This window comes from Gracilinanus agilis, chromosome 3 (genome assembly GCF_016433145.1).
Source record: "Gracilinanus agilis isolate LMUSP501 chromosome 3, AgileGrace, whole genome shotgun sequence".
NCBI classification, from domain to species: domain Eukaryota; kingdom Metazoa; phylum Chordata; class Mammalia; order Didelphimorphia; family Didelphidae; genus Gracilinanus; species Gracilinanus agilis.
In genome coordinates this window covers 255,392,073-255,417,138 of record NC_058132.1, presented here as the reverse complement: position 1 = coordinate 255,417,138, position 25,066 = coordinate 255,392,073, and the positions used below count along the sequence as shown (strand labels likewise).

At 37.9% G+C, this 25,066-nt stretch overlaps 1 protein-coding gene across 1 annotated transcript in view; it reads right to left on the bottom strand.

The window, feature by feature from the left end:
• Positions 1 to 25,066, bottom strand: part of STK39 (serine/threonine kinase 39) — a 315,180-nt gene that overhangs the window by 88,991 nt on the left and 201,123 nt on the right. The window contains exons 14-17 of the mRNA XM_044669100.1: positions 20,773 to 20,895; positions 20,602 to 20,631; positions 9,910 to 9,972; positions 6,087 to 6,154 (exon numbers count right to left, since the gene is read on the bottom strand). Coding sequence (XP_044525035.1) covers positions 6,087 to 6,154; positions 9,910 to 9,972; positions 20,602 to 20,631; positions 20,773 to 20,895 — 284 coding nt within the window. The remainder of the gene's footprint in view (positions 1 to 6,086; positions 6,155 to 9,909; positions 9,973 to 20,601; positions 20,632 to 20,772; positions 20,896 to 25,066) is intronic.

Genomic DNA, 25,066 nt, shown 5'->3' with positions numbered 1-25,066 from the left:
TACTCAAAGGAATAAACTGTGAGGGTAGAAATTGTGGAGTAGAGACTGTGAGTCAGACAATGAACTTGAGAAAGGAGGGAGAATATTCTCTGGGCCAGAAGGTAATAGCCACCAGGTTCTCAATCAGAGATAAATTTAGAGACTTGAGCCTTAAAAAGCTGGGTGGTCCTCAATGGATAGAATACTGAAAATAGAGTCAAGAGAATCCAAGTTCAAATCTGGACTACGTGTGTGATCTTGGCCAAGGCACTTAACTTGTTTGCTTCAGTTTCCTCATCTGTAAAAAGGGATAATAATAACAACACCTACTTCCCAGGATTATTGGAAAGATAAAATGAGGCAATATTTGAAAAGTACTTTTCAGTCTTTAAAACATTATCTAAAATGCTAGCTACTAAAATAATTTTACTAGTATTTTATTATTGTTATTAATATTATTATTATTAATAACAGGACAAGTGAGATGGAAAAATGGGAGTATGAAAAAATCCACAGTCAGTCCTGGAAAAGGAAGGTCTGGAATATAGTGTTATCTAGGAGCAATCAAGCTTCAATGAGGCCCAAAAGATGGAAGATCAAAAACAAGAGTTTTAAAGTAAGGAACAGTTTCTCAACAGAAAAAGAGTTGGAGTTTGAGGAACTCCAGTGGATGGATATTTGGAACATATGAGATTAAGCAAGGTCAAGATATGAGAAGAGTCCCTAATCTGAAAATTAAAACTCCAGAGCATGACAAGGTAAAGAATACTTCAGAAAGATATAAAGCAAGGGGAAAACACAATTGAGGAAGGTACAAGGAAAATGACTATTTCCTCTACTCAACAGAAGAGAGCCCAAAACGGTACAGTTTAAATATTTAAATAATAAATTATTTTAACTCTGACTACCAAAAGAAATGAAAAAGAATTTAACTCTACTGAATAATTAACAATACTAGCAAAATATTTTATTAGATTTTTATACTTATTAATCTTAGAGAAATGGTTTCCTTCCCAAAAGCCTATAATAAACAACAATAATAATAATAGCAAACATTTATATAGTGACTACTATGTGCCAAGCACTGTGCTAGGTGCTTTAAAAATATTATTTTATCTTATCTTCACAACAATTCTGGGAAGTAGGTACTATTACTATCCCCTTTTTACATTTGAGGAAACTGGCAAATAGAAATTAAGTGACTTGTTCAAGACTCCAGAGCTCAGAACATTAATAAGTTGAAAACAGAAGTTTCAGTTACTGTGATAACTAGAAAAACAAAAGAATGTGAACCAGACAGAATACTGCCTTAAATGAGTACCAGACTCATTAAACAATCTAATATTTAATGCTATCTTTTAAAAATACAAGTTAATAAAAATGTCACATACACTTGACTGATTGGTGTCTATAATTATCTTTTTTATACACTCAAAAATGACAAACAAGCTAAGTATAAACACAGACATACAATTTTAGAAGAAGAATCTCTAAACTTCTGGCTGGTGCTTTAGGTAGCTTGAACTCGCTCTCACCAAACTGTAATATGAAATCACCTGCTTCCTTTATTCCGTTGAATATGTCATCAGATCAACTGAAGAGAAACCAAGATGTAGTAATGATAGAAATGAACTAGTGATATAAAATTAAAACAAATATGCAATTTATATTTGAAGCAATTAAGTCTACTCTCATCATGATGACCCATTTTACAGATGACAAAAAAATATCAAGATCCCCAGAGAGACTAGTTTACAGTTGAGTTTTTTACATTTAATAAAGAGAAACTAATTTAAAGAACAAACTATGGCAATAATTCTCACACTGAATGGCAAAAGTAAATACCAAATTATTTCAGTCAAACCCCCACCATGGGTACTTTCCCTTTTCCACAGAGACGTAGATGAGGCCCAGAAGACTCCTGAGTTCAGACAGAGCAGGAAGTAGCTGAATGACTGCTGTGTGCTGTCTCAGTGTGGGCCATTCCTCTGTTTCTGACTACTAGAGCCTCCTCCCTTCTAGGCTACTTTGTACTGACTTTCTTTCTATTTGTGCTGCACAGATTCCACCTTTGCCTTCCACGTTAGCATGTAAGTGCCATCGATGCAGGAATTACTACTCTTCGAACTTGGATCCTCAGCATGTAGCACAGGGTCTAGCCCACAGTAGGCATTCAATACATGCTTGCTGATTATGGTACAGTTTAAAGACATTTAGATTAAGATGACCTGGGTCAGAATCCTGGCTCTGCCACTTATTTTCATTATTGTTCAGTAGTTTCAGTTGTGTTTAACTCTGTGACCCCATTTGTAGTTTTCTTGGCAAAGTTACTGAAGTGGTCTGCCATTTCCTTCTCTAGCTCATTTGACAGAGGAGGAAACTCAGGAAAACAGGGTCAAGTAACTCGCCCAGGGTCACTCAGCTAGTAAGTTTCAGAGACTGGATTTGAACTCAGGAAGTGGAGTCTTCCTGACTCCAGGCCTGGTACTCTATCCAACCGTGTCATTGTGAAAAGCAGACCTTAGTTTCCTCATCTGTAGCCAAGGAGGCCAGTCTAGATAATTTCCATGATCTTCTCCAGCTCTAACTCTATAATCCCATTAGCCAAATACCAAATATGTGAGTTGCCATTATACTGAGCACTAAGCATGCATCTAGGATAAGGGAAATCCTGAAAAGGAATCACAAATTACTTTCTTGTGTGATGAGAATAATCCTGTAGAACTCTACTTTTCGTTTGGGCTATAATTCCTATATGGCACTACACAAGCGATACAGAGGCAGCTACATGGTACAGCAGTGAGCACTGAACTTGGGAGTCAGAAAGTCTTCTGTTCAATCTGGCCTCAGATACTAACTGAATGACCCTGGGCAAGTTACTTAACCTCTGTTTGCCTCAGTTTCCTAAGTGTAAAATGGGAATAAAAGGACCTACCTTCCAAGTGGTTGTGAGAATTTAACAAGACAATATTTTTAAAGTACTCAGTTTGCAGAGTGCCTCAGAGGGAGTGGTGCTATATACATGTTTATTCCCTTCCTCCTCTCTTCCCCCTTATATCAAAGAGGATCAGTCCAGATACAGAACAAACTCATAAGATCAGAAATTCTCCCTACAGATTCAAATCTTCTTAATAACTCAGGAAAAATGGATCAGTTGATTTTCCTCTTTAAATGTCATGGAAGAAGAAAGCATACAGTAAAGTTAAAAAATGAACCTTATTCTTCAAGAGAAACAATATATCTCTGTACACTGTCAGAAGGATGATCTCCCATATTCTCCCTAATAAGCTAAGTAATGTTGTTATAAGATGAAAACCATTTTAAAAATAATAAAAGACAATGCCAATGAGAGCAAGCAAAAGGATAATTCCTAGGTACCTGTTTTAAGTTTTCTCATCATTATGTATTTATTCATAGCATTTGTATATGCCAAAGATTTAAAAAAATGCTGGGAGATATGTGAATGACAGGGAGTCTTATAGCAACAGCTTTCTAAGAATTCTACCCCTCCCCTAACAAACCAACTCAAGCAACAATCTGAGAATTTAAATTTTCCAATGCTAAACCACTGAGGACACAAATCAACAAATTAAAACAACATGGCTTGAAAAGAGCACACACGTGTGGAGAGGAGAACATGCAGAGAATGGGGGCTAAGATGCAGGAATGTAGGAGCAGTGGTCAGTGATGACAATGGGGAGGCCTCCCATTCCTTTCTCTCTTACCGAGAGCTCAGTCTCCCTGGCTAAAAGCCATCCTCCTGGGCTCCTTCCCTGCTCCAAGGCCCCAGGGCTCCCTCTTGCTTCAGGACAAAACACTGACTCCTCAGCCTGGTGTTCTCTTTCCAACTTCAGTTCCCATTCAATCCTTCAACACTGCATGCGGGTCTCCTGGCGCTCCTATGAACTCATCATCTCATCCCCACTATGTCCGCTGTACCTAGGCAGCAAGGCCAGCAGGGCTCCTTATTCACCTACCCCCCTCCCTCTCCTTCTTCCAGCCCTTATTTCTGACTGCTCCCCACTTCAGTTGTCAATGTTCTCTCCTACCTCAAGCTGCCCCATATTTACTCATTTCCATGACAGCTATGTGTCGCAAAATTGTCTATGAGCTCAGTGACAAAGGGGCTGCTAACATACTGCCTTGAACATAGTTTTTTTTTGTTTGTTTGTTTGTTTTTTTTTTTTTTTTAATCCTGGGACTCCATTCTAGGAGCATAGGGCCACAACCAGTAGGCAATGGGACACACAGTCGCTCAGGGTCACCCAGCTGGGAAGTGTCTGAGCCCGGACTTGAACCTAGGACCTTTCGTCTCTAGGCCTGGCTCTCAATCCACTGAGCTAGCCCAGGTGCCCCTACTTTAGGTTGCAGTTTCTTTAGCAGATGTAGTTTTTTTACAGGGTGGGGTTGCTAGCCCCACTCCCAACCCTCCTCCTTTTTTCAACCGGGCTAAGGACCGTCCTTGGCCCAGGAGTGGTAAGGGTGGGCAGTAGGGGTCAAGTGACTTGCCCAAGGTCACACAGCTGGAAGTGTCCGAGGCCGGACTTGAACCTAGGACCTCCAGTCTCAAGGCCTGGCTCTCAATCCACTGAGCCACTCAGCTGCCCCTCTTGAACATAGTAGGAGGCTAAAAACATCTAAAATGTAGAAATGTAATGAGATAATACACATGAAGGCATGCTGTAAGCTGAAAAGAAATATACTTGATACTTATGTTATTTATTGTTCCAAAGTATGGTCAATAATACTTGATGTTCAAAATTAAGAGTGAAAACATTGGTTAACGTGCAACATTCATGCAAAAACCAAAATGCCCAAATGAGGTTTGGCTACAGATTAGATTTTGTATCTTTTATGATTGATGAAGCAAATTTAACAGTTCTCCTCTGAAAAGAAGACATGCTGATTTATACTAAATAAGCACTGGACCATCAAATTAATGTTGGACATTAACTGGCTAATGTTGTACATTGGATGTAGTTAAATATTAGTCATAATACAGATAACATCAAAAGCTTCATAACTCATGTCACCATGCCAGTGAATGTTTTAAAAGTATAAATTACAGTCTAAAATCTTTCCTTAAGGATAAATGTGCATTATTAATGGACTGCATCAACAAAAACTTCTATATTCCAGACATGTTTGTTTTTGTTTTAATTTCAGATCCATAAGAAAAATACCACCAAAAAAAAGCTTAGTTCATCTTTTTCATTTGCCTAATTAACTAACCTACACAAGATTCCATGAGGTATAATTATGATTATTATATAAAGTGATTAGCGTCACTTTATGTGAAAAGTGTGTATTAACATATGTCTATGTAGCTGTACCCTATGTGTGCATGTGTGTATATATATATATATATGTGGGTATGTACAGCTATGAAAATACACACAAAACACATAAGATCTCTGCATATATATGGAGAAAGGCATCTTGCTCTATTGCAAACTGGTCATTTTAAGAGGAAAGTTTATGAAATGCTTAAAGAACAAACTGAACTTATCAGAAAAATACTTAACAAGGACTATAAGCTGTACACTTGATTCTATTCAAAGTTCTTTCAAATGCCGCAGCTCCTATTCACTACATAACTACAAAGACTAGACATAGTCTGGAGAGGCACCATATTTGTATCTATTTCCTAGAAGACTGAATGTTCTTTCAAAATATATCTGTCATTTCTCCACAGTGGTTGATCAAACCTGCCAGTGAAAAATGTTCTGAGCAGGCAACTTGTAATACAGCCATGGTTTATTTCTGTCAGAGACTGACTGCTGAAGTGTGAAAGAAACTCATTAAAAATCTCTCACTGTGATCCTACATTGCAAGGGGGGGGGGGAAGAGAAGGAATGGGGGAAAAACCCTTAATGAAGGGTACACTGAGCTTGAAGTCACATTCATATTCTGCTTTTCATTTCTTCTTCTTTGGTAAGCAATTAGAAGAGAGCAATTAGTTCACAGAAAACTGCAATATAGCTGACCATACTAGGAGATTAAAGAGGTTAACATTTTTATTTCATATTCATATCATGAAAACTTAATGAGGTGATAAGAAATAAGATTCTAAAGACAAAAAGGCAACATTTTAAAAAATCATTTACCTTAATCTTAAAACAAGATTCACAGCACAAGAACTTTCTGTAAATTCTTCATTAACATTAGGCTGACCCTTTAAAAACAAAAGAGTACAAGGTGTTATAAGATTTATCAGGAAATAGTTCCATCACCTCTCACTGAATTAAGACAGCGCTTTGCTCCTGAAAACTTGAAAAGCACTTACATATACCTTCTCATTTACCCTCAAAAATACAGTGTTGGAGATATGGGGCTACTAATTTTCTGAGAACATGTGCAGAGAAATTTCTAAACAAAATTCTAATTTTCAGGGCAGAAAAAAAATTACCCACTGGTACCTTTGAGATGAAGAAAAAGGGAGAAAATAACCATCAAAAGTAGGCTCTTTAAATAGGAGTACTTGGCCTGCTGCCAACAGGTCCTTGTCCTTACTCATGGGATATCACTCCTCTTCAGAATATGAACAGTGAAGAAGAAACAGTAAGGAAAACAAAGAGGGAAAGCTGTCATGACACAGTAGAAAGAGAATGAATTCAGAATTTTAGAAAGGTAGGGGTCAACTTCCACATCTGCTGCCTACCAGCTAGGTAGGCTCAGGGAAGTCAAGTTACTTTCCTAATGTTCCATTTCCATAGCTATAAAATAGGAATAACATAAATTGTGCAAGCTATCTGGTGGGGTGGCTGGGAAAACCAAATGAGGTAATGGGTTTGAATCCCTGTGTAAGCAGAAAGTATGTACCCACTTGGAAATCATTCATACTAGTCCATATCATAGGCAAAATGGGTTATCTTTTTTTAAACCTTTCTTTCCCACCATCCTAGGCTGGCGTTTGCCCCTTGTCGAACTGGGGACTCTACATCGGCCCGCTTCTCTTCTATAACCCCATCCTTTTACTTACTGTTCCCCAAAAGGTGAACCAATTCTATGAAGTCATTTCCCTACTACCTGGGTTTTCCCTTTAATCACTGACAACTTCCTCTTGGGAACCAGCTACTTTGTCATCTAATTAAAATCTTTGGTTCGTCTGAAAATGCTCTGTTGGTGGTTGGTACAAAGCAATTATAGCATAAGATTGAAAACAGGGGTTCTAGTTGTGGGAATATGGAGAGAAGAGAGTGCAGAAGGTTCAAATCCTGCCTCACATTTGCTGGCTTTCTGCCAAAGTGATATTCCAGAAGCACAGCTTTGACCTTATCATTCTCTGCTTGGGAAAGTCCAGGGGCTGCTTCGCATCTCTAAAATCAGCTACAGCCCCTTCTATTGAACATTTGAAGTCTTTTACCACCTGCTTCCTATCTAATTTTACAGCCTTGTCAAAGAGGACCCCTGTCATATACTTTTTACTCTTGTTAAACCGTCCTCTTCTTGCTATTCTCACACAGGGCCCTCTATCACAGCTCCAGCCTTAACCCAAGCTGTCTACTCCACTTGAAATGTATTTTTAATACACTTGAAAAGTCTCTCCTTGCCTCATGCTTTTAGAATTCCTAGCATCTATCAAAACTTAGCTCATATTCCTCTTCTTTGAAGTTGTTCCCCAAACTATTAATGCCTCTTTCTTCAAAATTACTTTGCATTCATTTGGCATATATTTCTATAACTTTACAGTTATCTCCTCCAAAAATAAAACTCCTTGAGAATAATGGCTACTTCATTTTTTGTCTGGTTATTTCCATTGTCCATCTCTGTGCCTGGAACAGAGAGGGTGTTCCATTGATTTTTTTCCTTTCTGAATTGGTTTCAAAATTGTGTGATTCTAAGCAAGTCACACGACCTTAACTTCTGCTTGCCTCAGTTCCTTCATTTATAAAATGAGGACTTAATCCTCCCTGGGTTGTCACAAGGACCAAAAGAAAAAATATTTGTAAAATGCTAAACATATTATTGCTTGGCACAAAGTGTGTCCCACAAAAATGATGGTTATTTATTATTATTACTATTATTAGTTTTCTCAACTGCAAAGAGAGGATAATAATAAACTCTATGGTTGTTTATAGGATCAAATGAGATAATATAGGCAAAATTCTTTGCAAATCTCAAAAGGCTACATAAATATCATCTAGTAAGTAGTTCCTATAGTAGTAGTCATAGCAGAAGTTTGTAGTTGTAGTAATCAATCATTCTTCCACTAAGTAACAATGTGTAATTCTGGTAGAAGTGTGTAGTTGCAATAGTTAAATATAGTAATTGAAGGAGGAGGAAGAGGAAGAAAAAGAGAAATTCCTTTAGAATTTCACTACAGCTGCTCTAAGCAGTGCTAAGGACAGATACCAAAAAAAAAAAAAAAGTTTGAAAGAAGCAAAGGTGAGAGAGGAAGCATTTGGAAGGAGATCTTAGTTGATGTTTATAGGTTTTATGAAGTAGTCTTAAGTTTTGTTTTTGCATCATATGTTCCAGACTAGCTGCTAATAAACACCAACTTAAGAGTTGGAAAACATATTACAGCTAAAATTGTTCATTTATAACTGAGGAAAATGAGGCCTAAAGAGACTAAATGATTTGCTCATGGTTACATAGGTAACAGTACTAAGGTCATGGTCATGTTTCAAACCCAGGCCCTCTGGTTCCAAATCCAGCCCAATTTCCACATAGCACCCCACTGCCATCTTGTTCTGTAATTCTAATTGTTACCTTGATAATATATATTCCTTTTACAGAAGAGACACTTGGGAGAATTTGACTAAAACTTTAAATTGATTTGCAATCTTCAAAGTAAAAATACCAATGACAGCTCAAGTGCCATTGTAATTCTTTGGTACACAATCATAGTAAACCTTCAATGGAGTAAGGACAAGGTCTCCCTCATCTAACATGCTCTTCCCTAAACAGTACTGGCTCCTAAAAGACCATATGAGACTCTCCACACAAATTACATTTGCTAAAGTTATTTTAGAGGGTCTAGAAGGTGATTCAAGACATTTGTTTTAACAGCAAAAATAAGAGATGAAAGAGCTTCTGAAGTTTGCTAACAAAGAATCAAGAAATAATGAGGACTGAGTAAGAACCAGGATCCTATGGATCAGTCTTCTTCTCTAAGATTAAAATAAAATAACAATTAAAAAAAACTATTTTTTCATTAGTTGTAAGTTACAAGGTTGGGATATGGCATCTTATTTTTGCTATTTTCCTTTCCTTCATTATTTCACATAAAACTAGCAATTTAGAAAGGAGTGTAGAAATTCATTTTTGTTCTAATCTTATCACCTAGAGCAGTGATGGCAAACCTATGGCACGGGTGCCAAACCACAGAGCATTCTCTGTGGGCACTGGTCACCCCTCTCCACCCCCCAAGTTCCTTACCAGAAAGGCAGAGGGAGCTGCTCCCTTCCCCACCTCTACTCTGCCTGATGAAATATTTTCACATACCCCACCCCTCTGCCCAGCAGCCAATGGGAGCACACAGGAGGTAAGGTGGGTGGCTCACAGGCGGCAGAGCTAGAACAGAGCAGAGGGTTGGGGCAACTCCCCTCCCCCTCTCTACACTTGCAGAAGGCATTCCTTGCTTTACCTGCCCCTTCAACCAGCAGCCCAAAGGGAATGCTTCCTCTCCCCTCGCGGCTCCCCCCAGCCCCTTGGGGTAAGGGTTGGGGGCAGGGCCCAGCACTGCATCTCTAAAAGGTTTTCCATCACTGATCACCATTCTAGAGGCCCTAAATGGAAATTACACCCATAATAAATAACAATGGATCTCCCTCTCTCCAGATAATCAAAACCAGAAACCTTATAAGCCTTCATATTCATAAGCATTATTTTGAAGTTATCAGTTTTCCTTATTAAAATGTTGGTGTCCTTTCAGATTCTTCTCTGAAGTTTCCCAAATTTAAATGAATAGCTGCAACTACATACCTGAGAGTCCTGTATAGAAAGTGACTGTATCTGCTCAGGTATACTGCTGGCATTCATTGTAATCTGTCAAAAGAGTAATGTATTAGAGTACTCGAAAACTCCAAATTTATAACATTCAGGTTAGTCTGATGATAATCAAGTCTTAATGATCAGAAACACATCTACTGTTTTCAAAAGGTAAATAAATTAAGAAATGAGTGACAGAAAACATGTTTTGTTTGATCTACTAAAAGTGATAATGGAAACAAGTCATAAGACACATGTAACTTGTGGCATAATCTAATAAAATATTAAAGGATCCTAAATTAAAGGATGCTTACTGAGCAGAACCTTTGTAAAGACCCTTTAATCATTACCTTGAAAATGTATCAAAAGGAAGATCTAACATACATAAAGGTAGTTTTTTGGGGTGTGTATTTTGTTCCCATCAGAGAAACACGGATCCAGGGTGGTGTGTTGCACTTGCCCCTCAAAGTCTGAAAGGTAAGGGGCACTAGTAAAATACCCAATGATTTTCTTCTCCGGTGTCACTTTCCTGACCTCTGACCCATGGCCCACCCCTAATAACCTAGCACTTCACAAGAAGCAGCAATTATGAAAGAAAAAAGAAATTACCCATATCTCATCTCCATCTCAGACCCCGATGAATAGATACCATCAATAATGCTGAGTGCAAGTTTTCAAAAGTGAAAGGAAACCAAAGATACCATCAATAATGCTAACTGAGTGCCAGTTTTCAAAAGTGAAAGGAAACCAAAGCTTATTATTTCTAGCTATACTCAAAATGACTATGTAAGAGAACAGAATAACCTGAATGTATTAGTTATTTCACTATCTGGAAGGCATGGCACTGAACCATGTGATCACTTGAGGTATCTTTTTGTTCTATGATTCCACCTCCTTAATTAAGGTCTAATTGCTACCTTGCACATGAAACACCCAAGTGTTACAGTTTCAGAGAAGGAGGCACCCTGTCAGTAGCCATGGAACACTGTAGCTGACTCCTTTTATCCCAGGAAGATCTAGCACAGTACTCTAGTAACTCTGCATTGGTCTGGATTGTATTCTGGATGACCTATTATTAATCTGCATTTTGACTCAGAAGACAAGACTTCAGTTTTTGTACACAATTCCAGATCCATCTTAGAACAAGGTAAAATTAATCCAGTAAATGAGAAGAGCTAGGGAATAGTTAATTCTGGATAATTTTCTGGCAGTTCTCTGAGGGTATGAATCTATCTTGCATGGAAACTAACCAAGGAAAGACCATTCTTCTCTATCTGACTTGTGAAGTGCCTCCAGAGATATACCATTTGGCTGCTGATGAGATACACATCCAGCTAGAGCAGGTGTGTGGGGTAACCTGAGGAGTCCACAAAGGGTCATCCCACTGAAATCTCTTCCTTCCAATCCCCAGAGGCCAACCACGGCGCCTGAAATGCCACCAATGGAATTCGTTTCTTTAGATTAAGGCAGTGACATTTCTCAGCAGTCTCCTATGAAATATAAATATTCCTAGGGAGGCCAACATACCAAGCTATTATGGCTGTTTTAGTATAAATTTGAGTATTCCAACAATCTACAAAAAGGGCACAGACACTAGAGGAAATAAGTGTTCTGGTAGGGAAAGAAGTAACAGTTTGGGAGTTTGGGTCATGCCCAGGAGGTCAGTGTGAGATGGTGAATTAATTGCAAAAAGGAAAGGATTCTAAACAGAGGAAGGAGCAATGTGAGGGCAACTTTTTGCCTGAGAATCACTTTTATCTTTACCTTTTGTAATTTCAGAAATACAGAACATTTTTAACCCCCACCCCAATCTAATGAGTAAAAAGAATATATCCAGCACTAGACCTGTGATTAAAATTGTTATAGGGAAATCCAAGTAAGAAGACTCCCTGTACCAATTTAAGTCAGCCCCCTTCTCTGCAATTGAGTGTTAGGGAATCATTTGGCTATAGCAATGAGGGTTAGTCTCACTTGTCCAGGGTTACCCAGTCAAAATGTTAGAAGCTAGCTTTGTTATTTTGCCTCTCATATTTTTAATATGGTCTTATGAAAATGTAAAAAAAAAAGATAACTAGCTTCAATGACGTTAGTCAAATGTAATAAACCTGAACTTTAAAATGTTCCCTTCCTTTCCACAAACAGAAAACAAAAAACTTTGAAAATTTATGGATATAATCAATCATTAAGAAAAACCAATTTATTAGAAATGTAAGTGTAAATGAATCTAAAAACCAATTATAGCCTTTGAAAAGTATATTTTTTAAATTAGGGATTAGTATAAATCTCAGCATGTTTCTAGGTTTGTTTGTTTTTAAATCCTTACCTTCTGTCTTAGAATCTCAAGACAGAAGAGTGGTAAGGGCTAATCAATGAGGGTTAAGTAACTTGTCCAGGGTCACACAGCTAGGAAGTGTCCGAGGCCAGATTTGAACTCAGACCTCCCATCTCTGGGCCTGGCTCTCAATCCACTGAGCCACCCAGCTGCCCCCTGTTTCTAGTTTCTTAGCAAACAGAATAAATTTGGCCTGTATCTAGGCTGAATCATTTTTCTCATACTATGAAATCATGGAGGTTGAAAGGACAAGTTACCTTGAAACATACCACTTTGGGGTCCTTACTGTAGGTATTACCAGGTTTCATATAGTTAACTGTCACATCTTTTCATTCTGCTCTTCAGCCTTCAACGAACATGTCTAGAGTTTTACAAGGAAGGCTGTATCTTAAGTGCAGATCTTTACAAATGCAAATTCTCCCTGGTTTTTAGCTTGGACTTTGGGTGCAGGGCAATGTCAGCTGCTTGAGGGTGCCACTTCTCTGAGTGCTCCTTAATGAGAATGTTGGGTATGAAATAATGACCTCACAGAGATTTGGGGCATATAGCAGTAGTTACTATAATCAAAATCTATTTCATTTTCCTTTAGCAAAGGACAAATAGGCACAATGCAAAACTGACGAGAAGGTATGCTTCCAATTAATTAAATGAAATAACTGTTAATTGTCTATGAAGTGCACATAGGGCACCCCCACAGCTCTGAGAGTTGATCTTGGAGGCCAAAGAGGCCTGGGATCAAAGGCCACGTCTGATACAGACTGGCTGGGTGACCCTGGGAAGTTCTTGACCTTAGAGAGCCCCAGACAAAGCAAGACTAAGTTGCAGAGAGAAGCAGAGGTACAAAGTTATGTCACCTGAGAGATCCCTATACCAAAGAAATGACAGGCCTACCCCTGTTCCCCATCCCTCTGTGGATGACACTGCTCTCAGCTCTAGAGATACTAGCCAGTCCCTCCAAATTGCAAATGATATTAAGAAAGTATTAGTTCACAGCTTGGCTAAGTTTCAAAAGGGCTAAAGGGGTGGGGAGAGGGTTGTGCTTCTCTGTATATCTACAAAGAGCTCCCACTATGCTTTCTTAGGCTTTCAAGAACAATTTGCTGAATGAAAACATGTTACCTTCTTTAATCACATATAACCCAAGGGGGACCAGGTGATGTAATAGTAAAATGACCACCTCTTCTTCAAACTGAATCAGTGTGCAGAAAAAAAAAATCTGACTATCTGGTTTGTAAGCATCTGTTCCACTGGTGGTGTGAACTTTGGTAAGTGATTTAACTTTTCCTAAGCTTTAGTTTCCTCATCTGTAAAATGGATATAATAATGTCTACCTTCCAGGGCTTTGTGAAGATCAAATGAAAAATGAAAAAGTTCATGTACCTGAAAGTCTTTGTAAATCTTAAAGCACTATTGTCTAGTTCTTTCCAATGAAAGTTCTAAGCAATACTTTTAGAACCATAGTTCCTGTTTTTTCACCATTATCCTCTCTTATGCTTAGGAGGAAAAGGAACAAAGCCATAATTAATAATAAAAAGTGATGATCTTTCTGAATTTGATTTGGAAAAGAAACTGGAGACCTTTAAGAGCAGGGGTGGTTTTTCCATCATTGCTTTCAGTTAAAGATAAAGTCTTCATAAAAGAAAGGCAAATTAGGGATATTAAAAATCAAATTAAGGGGCAGCTGGGTAGCTCAGTGGATTGAGAGCCAGGCCTAGAGATGGGAGGTCCTAGGTTCAAATCCGGCCTCAGACACTTCCCAGCTGTGTGACCCTGGGCAAGTCACTTGACCCCTATTGTCTACCCTTACCACTCTTCCACCTATAAGTCAATACACAGAAGTTAAGGGTTTAAAAAAAATCAAATTAAGAATATAGTATTGGAGAATGATTTTAGGTCTTCTGGCCACAGCTAAAAGTAGAGGAATGATGGGACCTGGATGGGGCTGAAGTAATTCTAACAGAATGTAGTAAAAATGTATTTGCATGGAATCTCTCCAATCTAGTCAAAAGGCTAAATTTACAAGGAAAGGGGAAGGAAATTCTATGAAAAACTAGCAAACTAGATGCCATAGAGAGTATCTACAATGAAAGAAAAAGAATAAAGATGCTGAGGAATTCACAAAAGAAAAGAATCTAAGAAATCAGCCAGCCACAAAATCCATAGTTTCAGATATTTATATACACATTTACTAAGTATGGATAACAAGTAAAGCGAACTTGAGATACTAATTCAAGGAAGGAAATTTGACTGTAGGGGTATCTCTGAGAATTGATGTGATGAGGCCCACAGCTTGAATACTGTCTCTAGAAGGACATAGGTTTAAAATGCTACCAATATTAGAAGGAATGCAACAAATTGGGAAAAAATCTTTATAACAAAAAACTCAGACAAAAGTCAAGTTACTCAAATATACAAGGAGCTAAATCAATTGTACAAAAAAATCAAATCATCCCCCAATCGATAAATGGGCAAGGAACACAAATAGGCAATTTTCAGATAAAGAAATCAAAACTATCAATAAGCACATGAGAAAGTGTTCTAAATCTCTAATAATGAGAGAAATGCAAATCAAAACAACTCCGAGGTATCGCCTCATACCTAGCAGATTGGCTAAAATGACAACAAAGGAGAGTAATGTTGGAGAGGATGTGGCAAAATTGGGACATTAATGCATTGCTGGTGGATGAATTGATCCAACTATTCTGGATGGCAATTTTGAACTATGCCCAAAGGGTTTTAAAAGACTATCTGCCTTTTGATCCAGCCATAGCACTGCTTGGTTTATACCCCAAAGAGATAATAAGGAAAAAGAATTGTACAAAAATATTTAGAGCCGTGCTCTTTGTGGTGGTGGCAAAAAATTGGAAAATGAGAGAATGTCCTTCAATTGGGGAATGGCTAAACAAATTGTGGTATCGGTCTTGCACTCAAAGGAATAAAGAACTGGAGGCATTCCATGTGAACTGGAATGACCTCCAGGAATTGATGCAGAGTGAAAGGAGCAGATCCAGGAGAACATTGTACACAGAGACTGATACACTGTGGTAAAATCAAATGTAATGGACTTCTCTACTAGCGGCAATGCAATGATCCAAGACAATTCTGAGGGACTTATGAGAGGGACTTATGAGAAAGAAAACCAGCCATATTCAGAGGAAGAACTGTGGGAGGAGAAACATAGAAGAAAAACAACTGCTTGAACACATGGGCTGATGGGGATATTACTGGGGATGTAGACACTAAATGATAACTCTAGTCCAACTATCAATAATATGGAATTAGTTCTTAATCAATGATACATGTAAAACCTAGTGGAATTGTGCATCCACTAAGGTGGGTTGGGGGGGGTTGGGGGAGAGGGAAAGAAAATGAAACATGTAACTATGGGAAAATATTCAAAATAAAATTTTTTTTTAAATTAAAAAAAAAAGGACATAGGTTTAAAAGGCTTTTTTCTTCCAGAAAACAGGTTAGGCAAAAGGGGACATAGGACAGAATAATATTTTATATTAAAATGATAAACTAATGGGAAGAAATCCAAGAATGGGGTGATGTGTGGAGGGGAAAAGATAATGGAGAACATTTAAAGTTTAACAATAAAATAATAATGATATCATCATAATAGTATATTTCAGTTTCTCAGTTAGAAAAACAGAACTATCCTAGAGTTCTTACACTGTCAAAAGCAGATTAGCTAATAATTTCTTCTCTTACCTTAATGATAATTGCATACTTCAAAAGGTGAAGGAAGCAACAATGAAACTCCTTCTCTTTTCCCCCAAAAAAGGGGGGACCAGATTCTCACCATGAAGGAGATTGCAGAAATAGAAATAAAGTGAAACTTGGAGATAAATTAAACATACTACAGTCAGTAAGAGAGCACCTAGCTGCCCTTAATGATTCGAAGTCACCAGGCTCTGCTGAACTATATCCCAGGGTACTAAAAGAATAAGGAAAATGTATATGATAACTTACTGCCAAGGATTTTGAAAAATCATGAAGAATGAGAGGTATACTACAAGACTGCAAGAATGAATGTTGTCTTGACTTTCAAAAAATCAAAAGTGGAGTCATCATACTATAGTTTGCTTTTTTGGGGACAGGGTCAAAAGATTGGTAAATTGGGATAATGTGTTTCTCTATCGCTCTCTTTCTCCATCTCTCTGTCTCTCTCTCTCTTTCTCTCTCTCCCCCTCCTCCTACCAACTTCTTCCTACCCACAGACATATACTTATAGGTATAGATGTTATCTACACTTTAACAAAGCATTCCACAAAGGCTTTCATGGTATTTTTTTATAGTAAAGATAGAAAACCTGACTAGGTTCAGAACCGACTGAATGACTGAACCTAATGAGTCACCATTGAATGTTTTAAGGTAATTTGGAAAGTCATCTCTAGTGGAGCATTCCATGGATCTGGATATGGCTTTGAGTCATTTATTATTTTAATCAATGGCTTGGATAAAGGCACATATGATAGAGGCAATTTGGTATGTTGGATAAAGTGTTGGGCACTTGGAGTAAGGAAGACCTATGTTCAAATCACACCCTGAAACCTTATGAGCAGAGTATAACCTAAATCATTTACTCTCTTTATACCTCAGTTTCTTCCTTTATAAAATGGAGATAAAAAGAGATGTGGCACTCATATTTTAGAGATGTCGTGAAACAATATATGCAAAGAACTTGGCAATTCTTAAAGTGGTGTATACCAACTGTTCATCATTTTTATTGTTATTACTACTGCATACTTATCAAATCTGCCAATTATATAGGAGGCTCAAGAGAAGTAGTTAACAGACTGCATGAGACAGGTAGAATTCAAAAAAGACTTCAAACAACAAGAATGTTTGGCTAAATCTAGTAAGGTAGATAAAAAGATACACATAAGAGTCTTACATTTAGGCTCAAAAGAATCCACTTTAGAGCATAAGAAAGGGTAGACATTAATAGACAACAGTTGAAATGGAAAATATCTCAATAGGAATTGACCCTGTGACATGGTAGTCATTAAAAAATAAAACCCTAAAGTAGTATATTTGTAGGTCCTATTAGGAGAAGCATGGTGGTAAGGCTCATTGCCATCCTTTTCCAGGCTACAACTAGAATAACGGGTCAACTCTGTGTGCCACACATTAAGGAGGACACTGAAAAGCTAGCATGGAAGACTACCAGAATATTTTAAAAGGCCCTAAATGTTGCCATATTAGCTAAAACAAGTTAAACGTACCTGGGAATATTTAAGCTTTGAGAAGGCTCTGGGGAAAAGAAATACAGATTTTATAGCCATTATCGAGGATTTCAAGAGTTGTCATGGAAGGGGAGATAAGATGTGTTTTGTTTGGCCCAAGAGGGCAGCCTAGCAATCCTAGGTAGAAATTATGGAATGACTTTAGGTTGAATATAAGGAAGAATTTCCTAAAGCTCTCTAAATTTCCTAGAGCTCTCTAAAAGGTATAATATAATTTCTTTAGGTGGCAGTGGGCTCGACCTCAGTGAAAGCCTTGAATGAGAAGCAAGCTTGTCAATCGTGCATGCTAGAGAAAGAATTCTTTTTCAGTTATCACGTATGAGAATTGTTATTTTAAATATTTATTGAGTGCTTTAAGGTTTGCAAAAAATTGAACATACATGATTAGGGGTGAGTCTCCTAAAAACCCTGTACTATATAGGATACTGAAGGGGTTATTTTCCCTCTTTTACAGATGAGGAAACTGAGGCTCAGAGAAATTAAGTGACTTGCCTGTGGTTGCATAGTAGTAAGTGGCAGAGGAAGGATTTGAACCGCGATCTTCCTATGTCATTTTTAAGTCCAGCGCTCTATCCACCACACCGGCTTAGGCTAGGGGCCCTCAGAGTTCCCTGGCTAGCTCTCAGCGTCTAGGATTCTGTATCTGGGGAAGAAGCAGCTTACATGCAACTACTCCATCTACTTAAGGAGTCAGGCAGCCTTTTCCATTTCACCCAACCTGGGCGCCAACTCCTCACCCCAAGATAACAACTATGCAGTTTTTCTTGCTCTCTCTTCTTCACCAGATTGTGAAATACCACTTAGCAGGATTGTGAAATACCACTTAGCAGAAAAAACATTGTTTCGGACCTCATTTCATCCAGAAGTCATAGTCCTGTGGAGTCTCTTCCTGATCTTCACCAGAATTATGCATTTACCTGTGCTCTCCATGCTTACCTTAGACTTAGAAATGATGTAAGCACCTGATAAACCACTCAGGTGTTGATGAAAGGCACCGTAGTGTTGTGGAAAGAGTGCTGAACTTGGAGTCAGGAGAGACCTGGGTTCAAATCCCACCTCTGACACTTACTAGCTGTGTGACCATGGGCAAGGCATTCAACCTCTCTGAGCCTCAGTTTCCTCATCTGTAAAATGGGGATAATAATAGCACCTACCTCACAGGGTGTTCTGAGGAACAAATGAGACAACATAGGTAGAGGTTTTTCATTCTAGAACCTTTCTGATGTATTTATGCATGATTGCAGTGGTGTACAGATGTACATTACAGGATCAAAATAGGACCAAAGACCACATCTCTTTGTACTCCGTGCTTCTTCATTAATTGATTCTTTCTTACACTGTTGATAACTGAAAGGTTCCTAACCCTTACCCCACCATTTTGGGAAGATGCTAATTACCTAACCATGATACCAAAATAGCATGTGTGTGTGCATGTGCCCATGCATGTGTGCATGTGCCCATGTGTGTGTAATAAGAAAGTGTTAGAGTAGTAGGGTAAACTAAACTAGAACTCTCCCACAGAAATGCTTCTACCTAAAATAGAAATATAAATAAAATCTGAGGTATAAGACTTATCAAAAATGTTTCTGAATCATAAGCTGGTAACAAAATTTATTTTTTATAAGCAGACATTATATTAGGGACTCAAAGGTGTCTTCTAGACATGGAGCTAAATGAATAACAAATTTTAAAATCTACTCCAGCAGCTTAAAATGTTGGTTAATTGAGACCATTCAGTTGGTGTCTCTCTTTTCCTTTCAAGGCAGTAAAACCTTCTTGGCAAGAGGATATTACTTTCCCAGTTTTTTTCCTTAAACTCTGAGAGCTATTTCAAATGGTATTATAACATACCTGTCAATCTTCATGAGGAAAAAACCACACACCTATCAGTCTGTACCCATGATGTAAAGATTAAGTATCAGCCAGTCAAGTTCTTACAGTACATTAGTAATGGTTGTTTGATTCAAAGCTGATACTGGAGCCATTTTCTTTCCTAGGCTAGTTTTTTATAGCTTTATAACAACAATGGTTTTTCATCCATGATTCTGGGGTCAAATAATGGGCAAAAATGAGAAAGCAGGCACAGTATAGGGAAGTATTCACAATAATTGGAAGAGATCAGCCTTTATGCTGAATGTGACCCAAGTTACTAAAAGCTTCTGCCACATCAGACCATCACACATTGTAAAACATGATTCAGTAACTGGTAAAAAATAGATTATTTTTATTCTTGAGAGTGGGGAAGGGAAAGCAAATCAATTCAATTTATGGGATAAATATTAGAAGAAAAATTATGTGAAGAATATTGGAAAATAATCAAATGGAAAGGCAGACAGAAGAGACCAGTCAGATTCCATTTAAGTGCAAGGAAAGAATGGGCAGAGACACAAAATGGTAGTAGTTATGGAAGATATTTATTAATAATATAGGAAAATATCATAACAGGAAAATTAAGGCTTGATAGATTGGCCCATTCCTTCTGACAAGTTCCCACTGACTAGTGCCATTGAGAAAGCCCAAACTTCAAGGCTGACTACATTTAATCAAATGAAAATACCTATTAACTGAAGGATGTTGGGTAGAAATATAGAGAGAATGAAGAATGCTGGGTTATATGGAACATGATATTTTTTCTTTTTTTATTTAATTTTGCAAGCACATATTAATGACTCTTTCTGTACAATATTTAAATCTATTCTAATAGCCTAAATTTTTCTCTAAGAGAGTTACCAACTCCTTTGAAACATGGCCATCATTAGTTAATAGGAAATGGGGAAGTTAATAGGATCCAAAAATGAAAGTTGATCAAAGGATGACCAATTCTCAAAGAAGCTGCTGATAAAAGACTATTCCCTTGCCTAACCAAGATCCATGGCAGACTTAAAAGATCAAGACCAGCAAATTTAGGATGAATTTTCTGGACATTTTAACCACCTACATCCTGTTGACAAGAAATGACGATGAAATGTTACCTTTGTTTCTGTGTTGTTTTTCAAGTAGAGACTCAAAACTTCCAAGTGTTTCCTCTAAATGATAAATCCCAAATAGATATTTAAAGGGATAAGATAGGAGTGAGATAAAGAAGGGAGGAAAATAACTCACCTCTGGATTTTCTTCTTTTACTCTTCGTGACTGTAAAACAAGTATCCAATGTTAATGCACAAAAGCTAACATGTCTTATTTCAATGCCACAAAAACCAGAATACCACAGATTAATCAGTTCTCCTTTGCTAGGAGTGTCAACCCCAAATTAAACAACTAACTGCCTTATACCTTTTCCTGAGAAAATGCTGCTTTCCCTTCTTCACTCTTTTCATCCATTTCATCATCACTCCATTCCCAGTCTCCGTCTTCTGTCTTATGAAGATGACCGCTGGATCCAGGAACCCTTCGAACCTATCGAAACAACACATACCCAGATTTTTCAGTCATTCTCGTTCAGACACACATACAAAAACACCCATGGCCAAAGCTTACACTAACATGTCTACTTGGTTATTTGGCATATGACCCGCCCCAGCAATTACCTAGGTGGTTATGCATTCATAAGGCAACTAAGTGCTGATTTAAATTTAAAAGGACCACATGGCCTGAGTCACTATCCAGGACTCCACCTCTTCAGAAAATATTTTGTTCTCTGGAGCATCACAGGAGGACCTATTTTACTAACGAGTAGAACAAAATATTTTGGAAGATGAAAGAAACTTAAGAAAATATAAGGAAAATGACATGAAATCAAGCCCTTATATTCTCTTATAAAAAAAGTTAAAACACATTTACTAATGACCACACATACAATGCCATATGGAAAGATTGAGAAATACAAAAGAAAATGCATGCAAGCAACATATTGCTGACGGGGCAAATACACGTATATCAGGCAGCGCAATGAAGCACACTAGGAGCACCCAGCGGTCTAAAGCCTAATTCAAAAAAACAAATACCCTTCGGTTGCCATCTTGCTCTTTTTCAGAACCTGACATCATGCTTGTTTTCCCAGGATTCTGCTCAGCCTACTTGAGCAAAACAAAACAGCATCAGACTATTCTTAACACACCTTGTAGCATTTATGAGACTCATGAGATTGCTAGGAACACAGCATGATAATCAGCATCCACACTGCTGTTTAGATTATAATCAGCCTTTCTTAATTATTTCAAATTATTGAACTAAGGCAAGAGTGATCCATAGTGCATACTTTCCAAAGACCTTATAGCTGAAATGGCAAAACTTTAAAAAAAAGTGGGGGGGGGGGTTTGCAGGATGGTTTGGAATGAGGTTTTGATTCTTAATTATTCTGTGCATGAAAAAAAATCAAGAAGCCATGTAATTAGCAAGTATACACCAACAGCCAATGATTCATGTAATTATGTGACTATATGTAGAAAAATAATTCTCCCCCCCAACACCCATGGCTATTTCAAAGTGGATTCTTGAATTCTAACAAAAGCATTAGAATATTTACAGTTTAGGTTAACAGTTCCATATGTCAGCTCAATCTGACATCTAAAATACAGAACAACCACGGCTGGCTCCAAGTCTGATTTGATATGAGGGTCTAGGAAAAGAAAGCAATTAACTGGGGCTTGGGAGTTCGTTGGAGTTCTAACTCAGTTCCCACCACTGAAAGTTAAAAAGCAACCAGAAGATTATTATCCACAGCTTCTAAAATGAGTATAAATAGCTTTTATTTGCAACAGAAAAAAAAATCCCCCCCACTCACACTTTTGAGGCACATTAGGTCTTAATGTAAGATACCTCTTGTGACCAACATGAAAGGTTTTCTTTTTGTACTCAAAGGCACTATAAAACCCTAGTCTAAAAAGAGTGATTTTAATGGGGCTTATTGATAGTGAAGAGAACTACTATAAAAGAAATGCACTTCAAAAATTTTTTAACAGGTTGCTTTATTTAAAAGAAAATGAAGAGAGAGCTATGGGTGAAAAAGTATTGTGTTGTTGAACCATACAGTTAAATTAACTAGGTTATGAAAAAGTCTTAAAAGTTGAGAATTTATGTCTTAACAGTAACATGAAAAAACACCTCAATGCTTCCAAATCAAATAGAAGAATTGAAAGGCACCCCTAAATGGCATAACACAAAAACATACCGTATATAGAAATGGGAGCAACAATTCAATTCAATCCACTTTATCAACAGACAGTAGGTACCCCAGAGGTGCAATGTATTGGGGGTATAAAGAAAGCAAAGTCCCAAATTAAAGAAGCTTATATTTCATCTAAACAACTGTAGCAATTTAAGCTTCCAAAGGTTAGGGGTACTTTTCTCTCCTTTGTCGCCATGAGATAAAGAGCTGACCTTGCTACTCAGGAAGTCTCAGGTTCAAGGCCTGCCTGTTAACATTCATCTGGGGGATGAGTTGGAGCCTTACCTAGCAATTCTTTTAATCTCTCAATGGCCCCCAGGCGATACTCTTGAGATCTGTGGATCCCTAAGATAATAGACAAGCTGCCAATGCACCCCACACTGGAAAATTTCAGAACAAACATGAAATTACCCACCTAGCACCTTGTACCTAGAACTGACTTATTAAATGTTTGTTGAAGTGAATCAAAACCAAAAATACAGATGAATTATTATTCCTCAAATTCCTACCAGAAACACTATAGTTTGTTTTTTTCAATCATGTGAGAGAAAGGAGAGGAGAACAAGGGAGGAGAGGAGAGAGGAAACAAAACAAAACTACTTCCAGTCTTGGCATTTAGTTTGCACTCTTCTTCTTCAATTCTGTCCCTACAGGGCTTGATCCATTTTGCTTCCCAAGTATGATTCATCCATAACCAATAAAACGGCCACCTACTTACATTATTTTTACTTTTTATGGCACTGACTTATCCACTTAGTTTTATTTACTAAAATCTAAAAAGATAAAATAAAATGTCAATATTTACAACTATAAAGGGGGAAAAAGATTAACTTGCACTTAAACAGTAACTGTGATTAGCATGAGGAAAGAACAGTTTTAAATCTGTCCATTATTAATATAATGATAGACAGTAACTATTCCACAGTCTGAATTTACCTTCCTGTCAATTAACCTGGGGGCTGAAGAGCAGGGCAGGAGGGAGGAAGAAGAAATTAAGAGAATCTTAGTATCATCTGATTTACAGCCTAGAAAGGAAGACATTGCTCTCTACTGGGGAGAATCAGAAATTGGCTATAAAAATCTCTTTTTTTGCACAAAAAAAAATGATCCAAGCCTTTCAGGGCTGGAGTAACTAACCAAGTCTTTATTCCAATTAATGAGAGGAGTCCTCTTAGGAAACAACTTACATATATCTAAATCTATCTATCTTCTGTAAAACCTTTCCAGAACTCATCTCTCTAAAAGCAAAGTTGACATGGAAAGCTCTAAAAAAAAAAATGAAACCCATAAAAAACAAAAATAGTTTAAAAAATAATTTGGACATAAAGGTAGCAGCAAGGCTTAGCGAAGAGCAAGCCTTCGGCCAAATCCATGTACTAATCTGCAATTAGTAACAGGAGTTCTCAGTATCAGTGATATCACAGATCTAGTCCTCTCTATTTCTGATCCATAATTCAGACAATTAAGGTCACCCTTGATAATGAGAAGGGAAAAAGGGTGATGGGCATTTATATGGCACCTCCTATATGTCAGACAGAGTGCTCAGTGATTTTTTATAAATACTATTTTATTTGATTTTCACAACAACTCTGCAAGGTAGGTGCTGACAGAAGATTATCACCATTTTACAACTGAGGAAACTGAAACATACAGAGGGAAAGGGTGTTGCCCAGAGTCACATGGCTATTAAGTGCCTGAGAATGGATTTGAACTCAGTTCCTCCTTTCCAGGCATTGAGCTCTAGCCTCCACTGGCCCCATCTGAAAAGTCATCTCAGAGGCCCCGTTCAGTTCTAAATCTGTGACCTTATGTCCCTAATAATAAAATCAGAGTTGTTCTCGTTTATCTTTGCCATTAACATAGAGCTCTATGGTTTACAAAATCCCCATGGAGAGGCTCACTGTGGTGTGGCAGTGGTTTGAGAAGGGCCGGCATTGGAGAGCACAGGCTTTGGCAAGTTCCATCAAACTGGAAACTTGAAATCAGGTGTAGAACCAGAGCTGAACTTGTCTGCTGCCTTAAGGACCTTCCTGCCTAAATAGAGAGCTTCACTATCAGAATGCCAAGGGAGGAATTATTTTTGGTCATAGGACCCCCAGAAGATAAAAATGCAAAATATCCCCATTAACTTCCGTGTCTGTACTATAGTAACATAGGGGTGAAAGGGAAGGGAGGGAGGGGAAAATGCGGAGTTTACAAACATTAACCAAAACAGTGTATTCTTAATGTGCAATCTTTGTGATGAGCATAAACAAAAGAAGCTTATTCTATGGAGAATAATATGGAGAGGAGAGGAGAGGAGAGGAGAGGGAGAGGGAGACGGAGAGGGAGAGGGAAAGGGAGAGGGAGAGGGAGAAGAAAAGGGAGAGGGAGAGGAAAAGAGAAGAGGGGAGAATAGGAGGGGGAAGGGGAAAGGTGAGGAAGTGGGGAGAAGGAAGAAAGGAGGAGAGAAGGGGAAGG